This window comes from Schistocerca nitens, chromosome 2 (genome assembly GCF_023898315.1).
Source record: "Schistocerca nitens isolate TAMUIC-IGC-003100 chromosome 2, iqSchNite1.1, whole genome shotgun sequence".
NCBI lineage: Eukaryota > Metazoa > Arthropoda > Insecta > Orthoptera > Acrididae > Schistocerca > Schistocerca nitens.
The window spans coordinates 882485333-882506436 of NC_064615.1; the positions used below are offsets into that span (position 1 = coordinate 882485333).

At 43.0% G+C, this 21104-nt stretch overlaps 1 protein-coding gene across 1 annotated transcript in view; it reads right to left on the bottom strand.

Annotated features, from left to right (window-relative positions):
- Positions 1-21104, bottom strand: part of LOC126235415 (uncharacterized) — a 165458-nt gene that overhangs the window by 26084 nt on the left and 118270 nt on the right. Inside the window, exons 4-5 of the mRNA XM_049944136.1 lie at positions 19397-20233; positions 1629-1949 (exon numbers count right to left, since the gene is read on the bottom strand). Of these exons, the coding sequence (XP_049800093.1) occupies positions 1629-1949; positions 19397-20233 (1158 nt within the window). The remainder of the gene's footprint in view (positions 1-1628; positions 1950-19396; positions 20234-21104) is intronic.

Consider the following 21104-nt stretch of genomic DNA (forward strand, 5'->3'; position numbering starts at 1 on the left):
TATAATGTAACAAATCTTCTGTTTTAAATCCTCCCAGCCTATGTTTGGGTATGATGTGTTGTTACATTTAATCTGCAAGCGATATTAATGCATTCAATAAGTAATGCTTGCATATTAGATATTTGAAAATGGCACTAAGCCAAAATTTTAGTCATGCATCCAATAAAGAAAATGTCAATTGAAGGCATCAAAAAATCATTTAAAAAAGATCACTGAAATGTTGGTGTACAGGAACTTGTAATCTCTTTTACTGCACACATGTGACACATTAAACTCGGTGTCACCAGCTAGCTAAGGCTAATATTGATTGAAAGGCATTCAGTACTGATCAATGTATTTCAATTTCAAGACTTCAATTTGAAGACTTCATTTATAGCAGCCACATCATTCTGATGAATTCTCTATTCAATCTCATTACATTATGAGCACATATAAGAACAAACAGAAACAAGAACAATCATCAAGCAATATAGTTTTTTATTACAATTCTGTTTCCAACAGAAAAATGAAACGCAATGACGCGTTCATCAACCCAAATGCTAGTAATACCACAATGCTTGAGGATATCTCATTTCCTTCTGTCACCTCTGTTCATCCACAGTTCTACAGTTTAACACAAAATGCAATGCAATATAATTTAGCATTTTACACTCACAAGAAGTGTTCTCAGAGTAAACACCAATTGAACTATTAGAAAAAATGCAAATCTGACAGAGATTAAAACTGAAGACGTTAACAGATTGTTAGGCACTGTTGTGTTAACAGCAGAAATACAGGTCATTACCTGTAAAGAAAGGAAAGCTTTACAGAATCAAAATTACATCCCCGCAGTGAGTGTCCTGAAATTTTTCATCCCTCATATTTTTCAAATTTTTAATACACTGCCCTATTTGAATGTTCAAAGCCACAACTGGTATATAACGCTTAAAATTGACAATCGGATACAGTATCATGCAAATCCGTGGAATGTACGCTAACGCAAGTATTTTATACGACCTAGAACAAGTTAATATAAATATGCTCTAGCAACATGCTCTTTATACCATACGCAAAACTATGTTTGTTCGTACATATTTATAAAATGTATTATAATCATGTTGGGATATGCTAACACTAGCAAAACCAAAAGAAAAGTGTAAACTGACAGCAAGACAACAAATTTTAAATTCTGAATTTTAAGTAGCCTATATGTGGTCAATACATAAACAAACAGCGAAAAAATGTTTAGTCCATCCTTCACTAAGTACATTACATCATCCTAATTGCACAAACATTTGTGAACACATTGCTCCCATAAAAGTGCTTGCAGAAAAGGAAGGTGTACGGAACTGCAAGTGTTACATAAGAAAGGATTCTCATTTAGCTATGAGGAAAGACAAAAGTTACGATCCAGGTTTGAGACAGTTATGCACAAACAGTAGTTAGGTAGGGTTTATTCCAAAACTCACAGACAAATTGTGTGCCACATAATGCAATTTAAAGCCCCAGATCTGGTCCCCCAACAAGCAAGACTGTTTTATATTCACGATCTCTGCACCAAAAGCACTAATTGCCTTGGCTCGCAAGTGCCAACACCTAGGCGATTCCGATATAGATGAGAATAATTGAGTGAGAGAACTTGCTGTTACCTGGAGGTGGTTTTGCTGGAGACGCTGTGCATCGTAAGTGTGGTGCGGGTGTTGAGCAGAGCCGAAGTTGGGTACAAAGTCGACCTTGTGTGCAGCAGATTGTCGCCCACGAGGGTCAATGGTGGGGTATGCGACACTGGAGGGCAGCTGCAGGGGTGGCAGCTGCACCTTGGCACCGTGCAGAGCTGCTGCCAGGTCGGGGTCATCCTTGGCAGTGGAGTCAGCTGACTGGCGCACTGTCTTCACTGACAGGTCCAGTGGTGACTCACGCTTGCTGCGGGCTGCCGCACCGGCACGGCTCGTGTGCGTTGCCGGCTGGACCTGCTGAGAGGGAGCGACCTGGTGACTGCCAGACGGGACGAGGGGTGCGGATGCTGGCACTGGCGCAACCACAGGGGTGGGCGTGGCAGCTGACACTGCACCACCCGCCGACGACGAAGAAGACGAGGATGCAGATGCCGAGCGCTGCGGCTGCACCTGGTGCTGATGCTGGTGTTGGTGCTGAAGCTGGTGTTGGTGGCCATTGGTCAGCACTGTTGACACGATGGCACTCGTGTGCGGACGTGTAGCTTCGTAGTATGCCTGTCAGCACAACATTCAACAACTAACATCAGTGTGTCAAAAATGTCAGTGAGAGCATGAATGGGGAAAAGTGTTTTAAAGTATGATCAATCTCAGTATCTTTAGCCTCAACAGATTAAATCACCACCACCACCAGCAGCTGTGATTTTAAGTCAATTCATCAATAAATGTGATATGCCATACAAACATATTATATTTATTAACTGATATTTTTTCTTTAAATAGGCTGTATTTATTACAAGAGTCTACATGTCTACTGCTCAGATTATTATTATTATTTCGGACTTTATGTTGATCAAACATTGTCTCACACAACACACTTTGGTAAGAGAACACAATAAAATGAGTTTCAGTATGCATTTACCGTGTAGTAAGTACAATGCACAAGACATTAATGAATGCACACTACCTTGCACAGTGCAAACAAAGGAGAAGTGGGAAAAAAGACCAAAATCTGCTGACTGTGGTAGATATATAGACTATTTCATGAATAAATACAGCCTAGTTAAAGGAAAAATGAATTCACTAAATAGTTTTGTGCATGAAGCTGGCACTAGTCGTGTCAAATTCTTATAAAATTTAATGATCCCGTAAGGCATCATCACTAAACTACTCTCTGTCTCCAGCACTTAGAATTTATTGTCCAAGCAGTTTAAACAAATCCATGGGTGGAATTAGTTATTTCTAACATTATTTCCAACAGCTATCAACTCATAAAATAAGTTCAACAATATGTCAACGTATCAGTTGCTTATGTTGTTGCTCAAAAAAGAGCTACTGTACACGAAAACAGTTTGCAACTTGCGTGGTGGTGGTGGTGGTGGTGGTGGTGTATGTGTGTGTGTGGGGGGGGGGGGGGGGGGCAGCCAGCAAGCAGCTTGCCTAATAACTCTCCGCATTTACTTACAACAGAGACAGCACAGTGAGAACGTGGTGCTGCAAAAAGAACAGAATGCATCTACATCAACATCCATACTCTACAAGCCACTGTGAAATATCAGAGGATACTTGCCGTTATATCACAAGGTTTTCTTCTCATTCCATTTGTGTAATTATAGACCACGGGAAAAATAACTACTTACATATCTCTGCACATATAGTGCCTAATTAGTCGTAACTTCATCTCTGCAGTCCCTACAGGAGCAATAGATACAGGTCAGCAGAATATTCTTAAATTCCTCATTTAATACTGATTCTTGAAGCGGCCAGTTCTAGCTTCTCAGCATTTCCACGAGTGTAACAAACTTGTGACCATTCGTGGTGCCCTTCTTTCTATGCATTCAATATTGCCTGTTAATCCTACTTTGTATGAGTCCCACACAATCGACTAATATTCTTCAAAATCCTTCCAATGAACCGAAGTCTGCCAACTAATTTACTACAACTGAGCCAACTGTTATACCTATAAGTATACAAGAGTCGACTGATTCCAATAGTGTTTTACTGATATTGTAGTCAGAAAATGATATGTTTCTGCATTTTGTGAAGTGCACTACTTTACATTCCCGAACATTTAAAGCATGTTAGCAACTATGAACCATTTTCAAAATTTCTCAAGACCTGACCAGCGCAGCTTTTGTCTGGTAACACCTTGTTATTGATCACTGTACCATTTACAAAAAAAAAAAAAAAACTAATGTTGCAACTATTACTGTCTACCAGGTCATCATTGTGCAATTAGAACATCATAAACTTCATTTGTAAAAAATTGTTAACACAGGAAAAAAATTATACAAAAGATGGAAATTGCGAATTGGGCTTCCTGGAATATCGGTACCTCTTAATGCTTACAATACAAGAGACTGGATCCGAGGCTCCCAACTAATATCGTCCGCAGGCATTACTACTAGATTCCACATCTTATGGACTGAATGCATACCTTGAAATGTCCGGCATAACTTTTACAAATGTACAAAATTTGTACTGGTAATTCTCTCTTGTGTGTACAGCACTGATGAGGTCTTGCTTGACATAAACAACGTTTCATTTCGGCAGTCACGAACAATCCCAAGTAAAGAAAAGGGCTCCATTGTTGTGCAGTTTACTCTGTTTAAACAAGGTAATGGGTGACTTACGATTTTTAATGATTTAATTACTCTCAGGAACAAGCAGCTGTCGAATCCCATAATGTAAGACGATGATTATGTATTACTGTAATGCCTGTGTTCGTTATACGGATATATGACGTAATGATAAAGGGGTACGGGATTGGCGCCAATAATAACTTGGCTTCCGCCCGTTGCCCTATCATGTCGCTGCGAACAATATTGTTCATTTTGAGCGTCACAGCTGACACAACTAATATCTCTTCTCTAACAGGTGTGGAACATTTGACGTCAGCCTACAGGAGCTACCTAATCTAGATCAGTATCAATTCGCAAACAAATACTACTGACACCTGAGGACCTGGCCTATCAATCGTATTATCGGAACTTGGAAACTAACGGCTTACTATAACATATGACATCACTTTGTAGCATCAAATTATTGTCGAATCACAGAGATAAACTGTTGGTGTGGACTATACTTTGCCCGCAGATTTTTTGCACTTTTTTCCGACTTCCTTTCTAAACGTCCTAAAGTCATTCTTGACGAATGCATTCTATCAAAAGTCTCCTTAATTCCAGAAGACGAACAATATTGCTTTACTAGGATCTGCTACTTTATTAGGAATTGCTACGAAACATTAACGAAATTGTCTGCAGCCTCGCGCGGTCTAGGGCGCCTTGCCACTGTTCGCGCAGCTCCTCATGTCGGAGGTTCGAGTCCTCCCTCGGGCATGAGTATGTATGTTGTCCCTAGCATAAGTTCGTTTAAGTTAGATTTAAGTAGTGTGTAAGCCTAGGGACCGATGACCTCCACAGTTTGGTCCCGCAGGAACATACCACAAAATAGTCTACAGTGCGCGTAAGCAAGAATATGAAAGCCTTTCCTGATTTTTTTAACGAATTTGGGTCGATAAAATACGCAGTACTTACTGTGTAATTTCACAATTACAAAATAAAACGGGGTCGCGGAAGGCATTGTTGTCTGTCTTCACAATTATTGTTCTTCTCTTCTTCATATGAGTAAATGCCGTTTTATCTTGAGCAAACGAAAGTTTCTGTATTCATGACAAGAATCTGTTGGGATCGGTATTAAGACATAATCTGATACAAAAACAAGAATCTGTTGGGATTGGTATTAAGACATAATCTGATACAAACATAAACAGTTATCTCACTTTCTTTCACAACGCGTTTCGAGTGCTTTAAAACCCCGTCGATCAGTGGGTTACTGTCGAATTTATTTTTCTCGTTGTTGCTCGCTGTTTTAATATTCATCTCGGAGATGTTCCAACAGTAAGAACGCTCAGGATTGTTACAAATACACATTTGTGTCACGAATAGCACGCAAATCCGAAACAAGTAAGCTGCATTTCAAGTTTTCAACAAAACAATTTTTTGTTTAATGTTTGTGTGTCATTTCATGGTACAAATGTGTATTTATAACGATCTCAGTGTTCTTTTTCCTGGAATATCTCCAAAACGAGGATTAAGACAGGTCAGCTGGCTACATCAAAATAAAGGAATCCTAATGTAATTCACTAATCCATCTGAATATGTCAGTGTAAGGTTAGAAAATAAAAGGGACTGGTACAGATAACTGTTTACTTTATACCATAAACAGTCATCTTCCCATACGCAGTCGAATATGGACGGCATAATGTTACAGGTCTACACTGTTACACCGATCACCAACTACTAGCTTAAGTACAGCAACAGTCTTCAGAAACAGAGAAGCTGGAAGACATGACTGGCTGGGAGACCCCGGGAGTAAGTTCAGACACCTATTTCTGGAGTTTTCCGTCCTTTGAGCACAAAGGCAACTTTCCTTCGCGAATTCTTGAGAGTTGTGCCTTCAGTGTATCTGTTGAGTGTAGATGATCTTAATGGGCGTATGTAGTATCGTGCTTGTGTTGTGTTAAGATGAAAGAAGGGAGCGGGTACAAGCTAGTGATTTCTGCGGCCACCTGGATTCCTCAGAGCAAATCACCAAGGAAGCGGCTGTGATCGAGCCGAATCTAGTTTAGTGCAGATTTCTGCATGCTCCGTGGATCATATTCATGACAACTCGCTATGATGCGAAAGCGTCGTTAGCGTATCTCAATTCAAGTGTCAGTAGGTCTACAAATAAGCTGCATTTTCTCTGCGAAAACATGGGTGCATGCTGGCCAATTCCATAGCTGCTTGTTTTATCTTAATATCATACAAAATAGGCTAAGTATTACCTAACCGCTTACATAGCCTCCATTCATAAGTTCATTTCTATAGTTGAGAGAGTTGTCAAGAGGAAATGATTAAAATTAGTTTTTAAAACTTTCATTTTCTGCCTGCATCTTTAATTCGCAAGAAAAGGTGGTCACATATTTTTTATGATGACGTACTTACCTCCTTTCTGTGTAAGAATAAGGTTGAATTGAGGGTAGTGGAGGCTATTTTTGTTCCTACAGTTATTTTATGAACGTTACTACTGTTTTCAGACTATCCTTGATTCTACACAACAAACTGCATTACAAGGCAAATGAACTATTAGGCTGTTGTAAATACGCCAATTTTTTAAACAACTGCCTACAAGAAGATCGAGGACGGACACACGACATTACCCTTAGAGCAGGCATTGGCGTCCGCAAAACTGATGCTAGGCGGGGTAAGATTCAAAACTGCCATATTTGATGTCAGAGAACTTGAGAAATTCCAGTTGATTACTGGTTAATAATAAACCAAGATACCACTAATTAATTCTTCTCAAAGTGAATAAATAGGAAATAAACTTTAAAAACGCTTATTCAACTTATAATACGTGTAACAGGATTTGCTTACAAAACTTCGCATCTGATCATGTAAATGGATTCTATAGAAAATACATGACTGCCATAATTAAAGATCCATAAAAAGTTTTGAAATCTATATTCTTTAAGTTCTTCAAGTATAACCCAGCCCAGCATTCCACAAGACGAATGTTGGTAGCCATCCAAAACATCAAAAACTGCCAGGTACAATCGACTCTAAACAGTCTAGAAACCAAAACTAAACTTATCCTGCCCCAGGAGTTTGACAAACTTCTGTGCAGCCATGCCAACTGGACTGCTACATTCTTAATTCTTTGACTGCAGGTTGTGCTTTGTTGCAACCATAGGTTTACGAAGATCGGATTACTTGGAGTGGAGATCTTTTCGACTTTGATTTTTCACCCTTTTTCCTCTCTTCTGGCGCAGAAAATACTATTTCTTTATATTTCAATTGATGCATTTGGGTTCATACAGGAAATATAAATGAAGATGCCTATTTCATAATGAAACCATATTCTTCAGAATAGCGACTGTAAAACTGAACTTGGTCTCAACAAGCCGTGCCGTGTCTTCTTTGACCGTGTAGTGGGAATTAGATGTTGGGCAGTTAGTCAAGAGAATAGGCGCTGGAATTGGCGTGCCTGCGCTTTTAAGCCGTCCCTTTCTGAAGAGATTGAGAGTAGTTCCGGGACAGTATTTTGGCAATGTTCTGCAAGTCGTCACATCTGCCTTGAATGATTACCTTGCGCCTCTGTGTAGAATAACATAAAAAAAATTATGCCACGTAATATCAACAAACTTGTGTCAAATGGTTCAAATGGCTCTGAGCACTATGGGACCATCTGAGGTCATCAGTCCCCTAGAACTTAGAACTACTTAAACTTAACTAACCGAAGGACATCACACATATTCATGCCCGAGGCAGGATTCAAACCTGCGACCGTATCGGTCGCGCGGTTCCAGCCTGAAGCGCCTAGAGCCGCTCGGCCACAACGAAATTTGTGTCTCTGTGTGGAATAACACGAGAAAATTATTCCAAACGATATCAATGAATGGATGCATGCAAAGTACGGTAATTTTACAATTCTTTCATCGCCAAAATCTGCAATTACACAAAGGGCAAATCTTGCTGAACTCCAGCACTGGAGACGATATATATGTCATGTCCTATTGAACTTCTGATCGATATGCTCACAAAAATTTTGCACAATTAGTTGTACATATTTCCTTTTCATCCCCGTACCGTATTGTTACTGATCTTGCCTTGTGCAGAACTGAATGAATAATATTTTCAATACGCGAAGTAATCAACAATACTAGCGAACAATTCACTTATTGCTCCTAGATGTTGTTTCTGCTTGGTCTGATTACCATGCTCGCATCGTCAGCAAACAGCAATCATTGTACGATGGAAGGTCATTTCTATAGACTATTCAGAAGATGCGTTAAATTGAGCACACGTTTAAATTGACGTCCTTTAAATTGCTTGAAGGTCACTTCTAATTTACTCAAACACTTCGTGTGAAAAGGCAGACAGTCCTTTCACAGTAAAATCTCACAAGCTTGTCGGAGACTGGATCCAGCACCCCTGCATAGGTAGTCAGATACAGTAATAACTTCTCATCTTATTAAGCTTATCCATTATGGATACTTCAGAACCCGTGACTGTTGACTGAATGTAAATATCAAAAACTGCAAACAGTCATTTTTTTGAATAGTTATTTATTATTCCATGAACCGGTTTTCGAATCTTTTCAGGTTTATTTTCATATGGTTTTCCGGAAAGTACATATCTATTTCTAGCATAATGCTGGGTGCTGGGCGACAGTATGGGTGGCTTTTTTCTGTTAGTGTCCACCTGTCTGCTCTATTGTGATGGCCTGTTGGTACTGCACTTCATTCACTTTTCCACAATATGTATGCATTTACACTGTGACAGCGAAACTTTGCCACAATCCAGCACGTGCTATAAAACTGTTGCTTGTTACAACTTCTTATTTTTTTCCTTTCTTCTTTTTACTAGGAAGAAGGTCCGACGAAGAAGGCCAAGTCGACCACTGAATGCCCTCGAAACTGTCTCGTTGCGAAAATATCAACAAACCACGGCTCCTCGTATTGTAGTACTCGAACGGGCATGCCTGCGAATGCAAGAAGCCTGACGTCAATAGTCCAGTTGTGAGTTTCTCGTTTTGTTTCAGTAGCAGCGACGGAAGTAAATACACACAACGAATAGCGGCTGTGTTAACAGCACACTACTCTAGACAGAAAAGCCTATTCAGACGGGTGACGCCCAGTGTTAATGAGGAAACTGGATTTTCCGACGACACAGCTGTTTCCGGACGAAACAATACTTTACAAGCGCGCGAAAAGCACCTTGACCGCACGAAGCTATTTGTGCAGAGCAGGCTGCGAGACTGAACTCTGGGTCTACTACAGTGACATGGCACGAATGGTACTGATTTGATGTAAATAGCTAAAATTTTAACGGCGAGAGGAAAATCATTGTACTATACTTGTTTCTTATGAGCTCAGGAAAAATAAGGCTGTCCATGCATCACTGCCAAAGCAATTACAATGAAACCGGCAAACCATACATTGTATTGTTTCACAATCAAATAAAAGGAGGCGTTGATGGATTACATAAAACATGTATTACCTCTTCAACTATTAGGCGCACCTGTCATTGACTAATGGCAGTGTTTTTTTGGAATTCTCAACATTGCTGGCGTAAATTCACATTACTTCACTCATCCTTCAGTGACAATAGCTCACTCTACGGACTTGATTTCCTGAGACGTCTTTCAAGGAATCTGTGAGAGTCACATCTAAATGGAAGATTACCCAGTACAAGGCTGCCTAAAGGACTAAGAGGCTCGTCTGAATAAGACTGTGGCACCTCTAGGGCTACGAGCTGGTACTACGAAATGGAAGAGATGTTCCCTGTGTACTCGATTATCTAATAAGAAGAGTGAAGTCGTATGTCTAAATTACAACAAAAATATGTGTGTAGCCTGTAGCTGTTCATCCCGCTTAGAGCGTGTCGACGAATAAAAATTAACTCAAGTTCACGGTTTGTGAAAAGGACTGAATAGAAATTTCCTTCAATACTTCAACTAAGTTCTGTACTATAGACATTAAAACGTACTATTGCATTAGTCTTAATTACCAAAGCTGTGTGCCTAATTTTCGAGACCTTAGTTTTCAATCAGTTTAGTGCTTTGTTTCGCTTCTCTGATTTTTAATGTAAATATTGTTTCTCTCCTGTGAATTTATTTTGATATAAATAAAGAACACATAGCAGTAGAATGAACGTATATCCATCATTAATTTTCTCCATTCAAATAGCTGTGCGAAAAATACAGTAAAAGTCAGGAGTACCCAGCTATTCCACGCCAGAGTGTATTTCATAAAATAACAGTACTATCGAGCAGGATTAAGGTAACATGCTGTATTGACGAAAACGCGCTGGAGTAAGATATTTGACATGTGGTGCTGTAAGGTGAAATGTTGTTAATCACTCTTGAAAGCCACATATTTTTATTGCTGCTGATGTGTAGAGAGCTCGAATGAACTTTTATTCTAACAATTACAGAACATCGACAAGTGAAAACTACGAGAATGTTTAAAAAGAAAAAAGAACAATTTTAAACACGCTTTTTTTCTCAACTCATTATTATAGCAAATGTTAGGATATTTCTGCCTTTAACATAGCTACAAGATTGACAGCAGGAGTACTGGAACACAACTATCATTGCTTAACATAGCAGCGTATTAGTCGGACAAATCAGCACGACCGCTGTAGACTCAGCGACAGAAGATCCCTAGCAGCTGCAATCGGATAGTGCGGCTGCTTCGCTCTTATAGATCAGCCAATTTCGTAACCCGAATTTGTACTCGTCTCTATGACAATGCCCCAGTGTTACTGCAACTCTGAAGCTGATTTGTCAGCGCTTGTGGCAGTTTGCGCTTCACAGCTGGGAACCTGGCAACTGCGGCCGGCTGTCAAGGATGTTTCGCCGACTCCACTACAGACAATACCGGGCAAACTTCGGCGCGCTCGTAGATGATGGGCTGTCGTTTTATGGCCGTAGCTCTACAGTTCTGACGCACGGTTATTTGGATTTTTTTTCTCGATTCCAAGTCCCCTGCTCCGAGTTTATTGCCAACCCTGTACACTGATCAGGCAGAACATTATCACCACCGACCTACTATCGATACAAACGCGTCCAGGCGATACCAGCTGTCACCTGGAGAGAAATGACTGCTAGTCAGACACAAGCACGGTGCATGCAGTATCAGTGTGCTCGCTGTCCATGTGTAGAATGTGGAAGCCGCGCGATTTATGTGAGATTGACCGAGGACAGATTGTGATGGCTCGGAGGCTCCGCACGAGCATTTCGGAAACTGCACGACTTGTTGGGTGTTCGAGGAGTACTGCGGAGAGTGTCTTCAACATGTGGCGAAACGAAGGTCAAAACACGTATAGATGTCGGATGTCGCAGGCTGGGCAAAAGTGGAAAGGCGGCGAACTGTGGCGGAACTAACATCAGGCTTTAATGCTAGGCAGAGTAGAAGTGCGTCTGAACACACAGTGCACCGAACACTCGTAACGACGGGCCTCCGCAACCGACGACCCATGCATGTGCCAATGTTAACACTACGACACTGGCAACTACGACTGAAATGGGCACGTGATCATTGGCGCAGTGCCAGAGCGTTGCAGGATCTTACAAAACAGTGATAACAGTAATAACCTTTTAAAAAAATTAGTTTCGTGACCGAAACACAGTAGAACTCTCTTGTTTTTTACCCCTCAGAAAATTTTATTTTACCCCCGGAGGGTAATTACTGCAGGTTGGGAACCAGTGATCTAGATAAAATATAGACGTAAGTAGCAATTCACGCTCAGTGTTCTATAATAACAAAAATGTAAATCAAAATGTACCTCGGGTCACTCGATAATAGCAATTCATCCGAAACAGGTCCATCGCTAAAGGGAAAGAAACAGAAATTAATATCACACAGCGCAGTGAGTCTGGGCACTCCATATAAATATGTCACTTGCTGACTTATACAGACATACATTGTTAAGAAGTTTAACATGATGCAGTCCTCGAAGTCAAACAAGTGTTGGTGTCTATGAAGCGCGCCCGCCAAAGCCAGAGCTCTGAGGAGAAGGGGACGCTCATATAGATGAAACGGTATCAGAACAAGGGCGGCGGGTCGGCGCCCGTCAGAGAGAGTGCCGAGCACGCTGTTGCATAAGCACCACGCAGCCGCCAAGGACGTCTACACCCCACCTCAATTTACTTTCTATTGCTGTCGCTCCTGCGTCCTTGATTCTTTACTTACCCGTTTGCATGAAACGCATTGCTCTAGAATGCACAAAGCGACTCAAAACTCTTCTCCACTCACTACGTTAGTAAGGGCCAAACGATGCACAAAGGTGTGATGTCGGGTGTTTCCCCAATGTGTATGATACACTATATGTTTTAAGGTGTCCATCTTTAATATGGTCGCGTCATGAGATGACCGCTGTGACGGGGTCGAGAGACGTGGTCAAAGGAAAGTGTCTCGTGCGCATGCGCCGCACGACTAGCCCAGTCCGGCTGCTGCTGTGGTTAAAAGTGGGCCAATGTTGGCAGTTTAGGTTGTAGCGTCCGGAAATCCGCATGGACTGCCAGCACACGTTAAGAACGTAGCTCGAGCGACTGGTGAAAGTTGATAGTTCAGTCGCGGAAATACTCTCCATTAAATTTGAATCATAAACCTATCGACATCATTTAAGAGTTACGGGAGGATGCTAAAAGCAGCTAGGATTTCTTTCCTGAAAGAGTGGGGAGGGCAGTAACGGGTTCTTTCGCGGGTTTCTCTGCTGCACACTAATTTAAATCCTTGAGCGGCTGTTGTGTGAGAGCACGTGGACACCAAAACTTTTGGCACCTTGCGGATTTATTGGCTCTGAGCACTATGGGACTTAACTTCCGAGGTCATCAGTCCCTTAGAACTTAGAACTACTTAAACCTAACTAACCTAAGGACATCACACACATCCATGCCCGAGGCAGGATTCGAACCTGCGACCATAGCGGTCGCGCGGTTCCAGACTGTAGCGCCTAGAACCGCTCGGCCACTCTGGTTTATTTTTCTTTGGAAGCTGTTAAACGTAATGTAGACGCGGTAATCTGAAATACACGGTACTAAACCCACAGCGCTATGCTACACTGCTCCCCTGGACTTGGTGAAACTAGGCATCAGGGTAGCTAGCACACCTTCACTTGTGTACGTTGAGCTTCAGCAAACGCGCAACTGGTGTGACGTAACTGCCTTACGGACGAAATATATACGGATTTTATAAACAATGTGCACAGTTCGTGTCGTGTGCTGCTGGTCCTTCCCTCTCAATTACAATTTTACGTCAATGACACCAGACGGGAGAACACTGCAGCAAATTAACTCACAGTCGCTTGCCATAAATCCCGGCAGTAGCACACTCCACAGATATACCAATTCACTCTCTACATAGTAAATTTAGGTTGGACATCAGTATATATTATAGTTTCATTCATAGAAACACCTATTTTGTGGGATTCTGAATGAGACACAGTACATTAAGTTTTGGATTTTATGATGCAGTAATCCATTTGTGGTGCTGAGAACCACAAAGCCCGTCATCGTCGATTGTGAGACTGTAGCATTTATTCATGTCTCTGACATCTGTAGATCTTATGGCGTGTCAGGTTTATCTGTACAGTACGCCCACATTGTACGTATACCTTAACATTCACGGAAAGCTGTCTCACTGGTTTTTCTGATATTCGCTTATATATTGGGGGTCGAAGACGATGTGCTTTTGGCCCTTCTGGCTCTCAGCGCCTCATTTGTATTCTAGCCAAGTGGCCTTGTTGGTAGATAGCACTACTGGTTCAAATGGTTCAAATGGCTCTGAGCACTATGGGACTTAACTGCTGTGGTTATCAGTCCCCTAGAACTTAGAACTACTTAAACCTAACTAACCTAAGGACAGCACACACATCCATGCCCGAGGCAGGATTCGAACCTGCGACCGCAGCGGTCACACGGTTCCAGACTGTAGCGCCTAGAACCGCACGGCCACTCCGGCCGGCGCACATTATTATTATTATTATTATTATTATTGACAGCGGCTGAAGTTGTATACATATGTTAATAAGCAAAAATGTTATACAGCAGATGCTATTAATTTCGCACTCTCATATCTGGCTGAATTTAAAAATTTCTGAACACCCAGAATTTATTCCTACGAGCCGCAACCGTTTAAATCTTCTGAGTATTACTCGCGCGGAAGCATCAGTTAGAGCGCTTGTTTTGCGAACTCTCTTTCAAGTAAAGAATCAAACCATTTCATCTTCCACCTGGGTCGCTTTATTCTGGAGTAAGTTAGTCTATTGTTTCGTCACTACTGACAAGTTCTTCCCTTCCTACTAAACGTCCTGCGAATACACAATATAAATACATGGTTTGGATAAAAAGTAGCGGCAACACCGTATTAACGTGAAGAATGTGCGTCGCATGGCATGCCCGCTGTCTGTATCGGATAGCTGGAGGACAGCTGAAGTAGTGCAGTCAGCGGCGACGGCGGTGTTTGAGTCCGTTGCCGCCGGCCAGAGTGGCCGAGCGGTTCTAGGCGCTACAGTCTGGAACCGCGCGACTGCTACGGTTGCAGGTTCGAATCCTACCTCGGGCATGGATGTGTGTGATGTCCTTAGGTTAGTTAGGTTTAAGTAGTTCTAAGTTCTAGGGGACTGATGACCTCAGCACTTAAGTCCCATAGTGCTCAGAGGCATTTGAACCATTTAGTCCGTTGCCGAGTGTGCAGTCTGAAAGCACGGAAGGCCAATACGAGCGCCCTAACAGTATGTTCAAGGAACACGAACAATGTGCGTGGAACAAGATTGGAGTGGCACATGGTCGGAGCGCACAACAATGTTTCCTTCTGGCATTGCATCCCATCATCATACTTCATGACAAAGCACGATGCCAGTCGGTGAACCCGCGCAGGAGTTCCTGCGTACGTGGGGGTGGGAGGTACTGGAACATCACCGTATTCGCCCGATATGAGTCCGTGCGATTAAGACCTGTTCGCCAAAATGAAGGAACTTCGTGGCGCGAGCTGCAGCATTAGAGAGGACATCATCTGCGCCATAGGGTAGTCCTTGACGACAATGACCCAGATGGATGCGCTGATAGTGTATCACGGCTTTCATCTCTGAGGGCGAAGGTGATCAAGATGCGGGGCGATTGTATTGAGAGCATCTAAGACGGTGAAAGTCAGTCAGTGACGTCTAGTATGAATAACAGCCGTCTTGCCACTACTTTTCATCCAACCCATGAACATAACGGTAGTAATATAAACAACAGACGATTTCATCTTCATTGAAATAAGTTAAATTTGTGAGAGCGTTTAGATGTGTCACGGGCTGCACCATTTTTTGTAAAAGACATATTTGGCGTACCAGTGCCAAGTACTCACTCAGAGCATTTATCACATTTATTCATAAAATGGTTTGCTCTTTCTGTATTAACACGTTCGTGTTCCCAAAAGTTTTGCTAATTTTTATACCGATGAAATCGTCTTCTGTATGTTTGTTATGAAACTGTGTTTGCATGGTGTGTAATCTATGGACCAGTGGCTCGTTGGTACAGGGTCAGACTAAAGACCGAAATGTCTCGGGTTCGATCTTGGTGAGATTTTTCTCTGTCGAGTTACTGTTTAGTACAACGACACACATTTTTGTCGATTACTAATAACGTGGGTTCAACCCACTTTGCTCTGTATGGGAACTATGGCAGGCCCCATGTACTTAGACTTGGTGAAAAACTGGTTATCGCCCCAAGTCCAGACTGAGTAGAAGAAGAAGAAGAAGAAGAAGAAGAAGAAGAAGTAGCAGTAGTAGTAGTAGTAGTTTTTCTTCCCACAAGATGGGACCCTACCTCATTCCAACTGGAACGTCTGGAAGTACAAAACAACACCTGCAAAGTCAGTTGACTAGTCTCACATCTCAGACAGAATTTCCTGCATGTGGTCAACTTGCCCGGCAACTTTGTCTGTTAGATTCACTGTGCGGTGTTGTCAAGGGCAGGAATGAAAACGCACATCACCAAAGTCATAGATAACTCCATACTCTACTCCTCAGAAATTCATTATCAGACGATATGAACACGTTACTAGTGCCGTAACTCGAAAGAGCAAAAGCTGAACTTTTACCGAAGTGCTGTATGCATCCTTTTGAGGAGTAGTTTTGTAACGTATTAAAATCATCTGTCTGCCTGGATTTTATAAATACGTAATTACCATCGTAAGAAAATAGCAGAAATTCGCATGTGAAATAATGTCCAGATTTGGACGTACTTATCAGTGTCAGCAGTTATTTACAATTATTAAGATAAGCTTCTTCTGACGGAACCAGAATTAGTACATAAAATTTATCCTGAATTGGAAAAAGTTAGTGTCAGAGATATGTTAAGTATCAGAAAGAAAACAATTTCATCCTTTTTTCCTTTCTTTCGTACTGAACTTTCAAAATCAGCGTGTATTTCTATGAAGATTTAAGGTGCCTAGGTGTAATTCAGTTAGTTATGCCTCTTCGTGCTCACGAGAGAGATTTCAACATTTTCAAGTACCCCTTAACGTATTGTACTTTCGCAATGAACTTGCATTTCTATAAACATTCTAGGCCTTTCTTGTGACCGGCATAGACTTACAGCTCGTTATGTAGCCCAGGCTAGCTTTTGTGTTCGAAATTCTTCGTGTAAGGATGGGCTGACTTTCTAGGGACGGTCTGAGAGTGCCGGTTGCACTGCACAAGGGGCATGGCCCATCCACGGGCTCTTCAATTGGCTGCGGTGTGCGACAGAAAAGGCGAATAAACTTCGCACGGCTTGACGGAAGTTACCGAAAATGACTGATACCCCAGATCACATTACGTAACCCGCGCCGATAGTGCGTCGCCTAAAGTCGCAGCCGCGTGCTCAAGGGATATGTCACTGCTTCAGTGAAGATGAGCCGGGTGGAAAACGAGTGTTGAACAGCGAGAACCGTTCGCTCGGATTCGCCCAGTGGATGCACTGCTCTACAGTCAGATTAGAAGAAGCTGCATTTGACACCTAGCGGACTACACAATGGTAGCATGACATTTTGGGCTGTGTGTTGCAATTTTCGCTATGCAGAGCACTGTGCCTCCCAATTCTCGAGTAGGAAATTTTTTGGGTGCAAAAATCCCACCTAATCCGGCAGAAAAAAAAGACGAAACTTAAGAACAGATTTTACTGTGCGCTGAGAGATGCTGGAGAATTCAATCATATGCAAATTTCGGAATTTCGTGGTAATTTTTGTATGAGAGTTCGTGATTTCAAACTTCATACCTGTTCAGAAATAAATACTGATAAAATTACAAAGAATGCCTTTTTCCAGAGCCGGTACCTACTAAATACGGTGCAATACGCAACTCTGGAGAGATGCGTGGCTGAGTTCGTCAATGGGGAAACGTATTTCAGTGGCTTCGTTTTCGAGATACGATAAGTTTAAAACGGTTTCAAGGAAAGGAAAACTTAATACATTAAAAAAATTAATACAACTTTCGCCTCATTTAAAATTTAGAACAGACTACTTAGAAAGCATATAGAGACGTACACAATACCCGATTTTCGGATTTTTTACATGATTTTTGTAGGACATGAAGGCTGTTGCAACCGCATGCACACAGTACTCGTAGTGACAATATTGACACTTTGGACCTCAAACATCAACTGCAAACTAATTTAAGTCAAACTATAGTGCTCGCTCACTATTAGCAGCGTATGAGTCTCAGCTGTTAATTTTTTTTCCGTTAAAAGAGATGGTCTGTCGACTACTTCACGTGAGACACCAGATGTTAATCCCCATCCTCATTCAGACACTAAAAGTCGTCGGCACACGGAACAAGTTAACTAAAGTTCATGTGGCGTCAATTCCTGCTATTTCACGCTAGGAGGCATTTCGTCACGTGAAACACAAAATAAAATAATGGAAACTCCAGACTGGAATGTCAACAATATAATGAAAAGGATAAGGCTGCTACGTACCTTAATGATGACACGTCGAGTTGTAGACAGGTAAAACGAAAAGACTATTACACTTACCTTGCAAGCAAACCGGAAGGTGAACAAACACAGGAACGAAGAGAAAGAACGGACGTGAGAAGAGTAATGCTTTGTGTGTGTGTGTGTGTGTGTGTGTGTGTGTGTGTGTGTGTGTGTGTGTTTCCTTTTCTGAAGAAGGCTTTCGCCGAAAGCTAAATGTAACAGTCTTTTTATCATGTTCACTGTGAGTAGCAATGTATGTTTTCCCCTATATCGCTGAAACACAAAACAAGTTCTACAATATTTCGGCAACGTACCACATAAAGTAGAACCAATAGGAAGTAAGAATGTGCCCTACGTCACAAGCAGAAGGCAAGACGCCATACTGTATTTGTCGCGTCCCGTAGAAGCCCATATTCTATGGGTTTTACGTTATACGGTACACCCCGAGTATATGCTGTTTCCAAACACCAGCACATTGAACATCTCGAGAACGAATCCCTTATTGATGCGAATTGTTGTAATATAACCTCGGAAAACGTCGTATTGGTGGTTAAATAATTTTCGTATTTAGTTATTTTTGCGTTATAACACGCGTGTTATGGGAGTAGGCCGTTTTAAGACAACGACCCATTGAAGATTCATTAAAACGTGTCGGTCCTGTTAGGATTTTTTATAATTAAATGTCACGTAATAGCATCTCGGCGGTTAAAACCTTTAGGAGACTGTAACATAAAATACACGGTCAGCATTGCGTAGTTTGCTGAGGCGGCTTGTTACGAAAGCAGGAGTGGAGCAGGAGAAGTTTAGCGTCCTTTTGTATACTTCTTTTTACCTTCGCGTTTTCTGAAAGGTCTTGAGAATAGTTACAATTGTTGTAATATTTGACGTTATGTAAATATAAGTGTGCTCTCCGTCAGGAATGAGTTTGTTCGATTTGGTGAACTTCTATAAGTTGATGTCCTTAATGACTGGAAATTTATGTTTATTTTTGTATTACATGTTCACAGAAATTGATGATGTTAATTATGTACACCACAGACAGAACAACCTGACTAGCGTATGGTCGAGAAAGTAAATGCGCGTTTTAATACGGTTAACATAGGAATTTCACGCGTGTCCATTTTCGTGAGCAAAATGTACGATCTGCGAGCCAAATAACGGCGACAACTGGCACTGGATATTTCATCTGCGCGCACGTCCCGAGTGTCGACGGCTAGCGACTGAAGAGGAAGATAATAAAGCTGATGACCAACCTGTGAATATTGGCGAGCTTTGCTCTGCTGCTGTTCGACAGCCTTGAGGTGCTCTTGGGACGCCTGGTGGTGCTGTTGCTGATGGTGGGCAGCCGCCTGGTGCTGGGCGAGGTACGCGTAGTGCTGCTGCTGCTGCTGTTGCTGCTGCTGCTGCTGCTGAAGGTGTTGCTGCTGCTGCTGTATCTGCTGTTGCTGCTGCTGCATGAGCTGGTGGTGGTGGTGTTGCAGCAGCTGCTGCTGTTGCTGCTGCTGCTGGTGGAGGTGTGGGTGGTGCTGGGACTGCGCGACCGGCTGCTGGGTCTGCGACTGCTGCTGGGAAGTGAGGCTCGAGCCAGACGAGGGTGGCGTGGGGTAGTTGATGTAGTGCTGCGGCTGCTGCTGCTGCTGCTGCTGCTGCTGCTGTTGCTGCGGAGTGTGCGCAGGCAGCGTGGTGGCCGCCCCCGCGGCGGGCAGGTACTTGCTGGCGGCGGCGCGGTACTGCAGGTAGCGGCTCTGCTGCGCCGCGTACTCCGCCTGCTGCTGTTGCTGCTGCTGCTGCTGCTGCTGGCTGCGTTGCGACGTCTTCTGCGACCCCGAAGTCATCCTTGCGGAGGAGGCGTGCTGCTGCTGTTGCTGCGAGGTCGCGCCCACGGCCGCGCCGGCGGCGCGGTAGCCCGACAGGGCGGCGATGGGCGGCAGGTTGTGGCTGGTCGCCGCCGCCTGCTGCTGCTGCTGCTGCTGCTGGCGGCTCTGGTGCAGGAAGGCGGCGTGCTCCGCAGACAGCCGGCTGCCGTTATACACCGTCGGCTGCTGCTTGCTCGTCGTCACGGACGGCGCCGCGCTCAGGTACCGGTGTTCCTACGGCACACACCCAACCCATTGCTCGCCATCCTAAGTTCAGTCCCGAGTCAATGTCGCGTTTTGCATTCCTCCGCATCGTCTGTTACAGTGTGCCCAAAATACGAGTACACTACAGGCCATTAAAATTGCTTCACCACGAAGATGACGTGCTACAGACGCGAAATTTAACCGACAGGAAGAAGATGCTGTGACATGCAAATGATTAGTTTTTCAGAGCATTCACACAAGGTTGGCGCCGGTGGCGACACCTACAACGTGCTGACATGTGGAAAGTTTCCAAGCGATTTCTCATACACAAACAGCAGTTGACCGGCGTTGCCTGGTGAAACGTTGTTGTGATGCCTCGTGTAAGGAGGAGAAATGCGTACCATAACGTTTCCGACTTTGATAGAGGTCGGATTGTAGCCTATCGCGATTGCGGATTATCGTATCGCGACATTGCTGCTCTCGTTGGTCGAGATCCAATGACTGTTGGCAGAATATGGAATCGGTGGGTTCAGGAGGGTAATACGGGACGCCGTGCTGGATCCTAACGGTATCGTATCACTAGCAGTCGAGATGACAGCCATCTTATCCGCATGGTTGTAACGGATCGTGCAGCCACGTCTCGATCCCTGAGTCAACAGATGGGGACGTTTGCAAGACAAAACCATCTGCACGAACAGTTCGACGACGTTTGCAGCAGAATGGACTATCAAGTCGGAGAGCATGGCTGCGGTTACCCTTGGCGCTGCAGCACAGACAGGAGCGCCTGCGATGGTGTACTCGACGAAGGACCTGGGTGCACGAATGGCAAAACGTCATTTTTTCGGATGAATCCAGGTTCTGTTTACAGCATCATGATGGTCGAATCCGTGATTGGCGACAT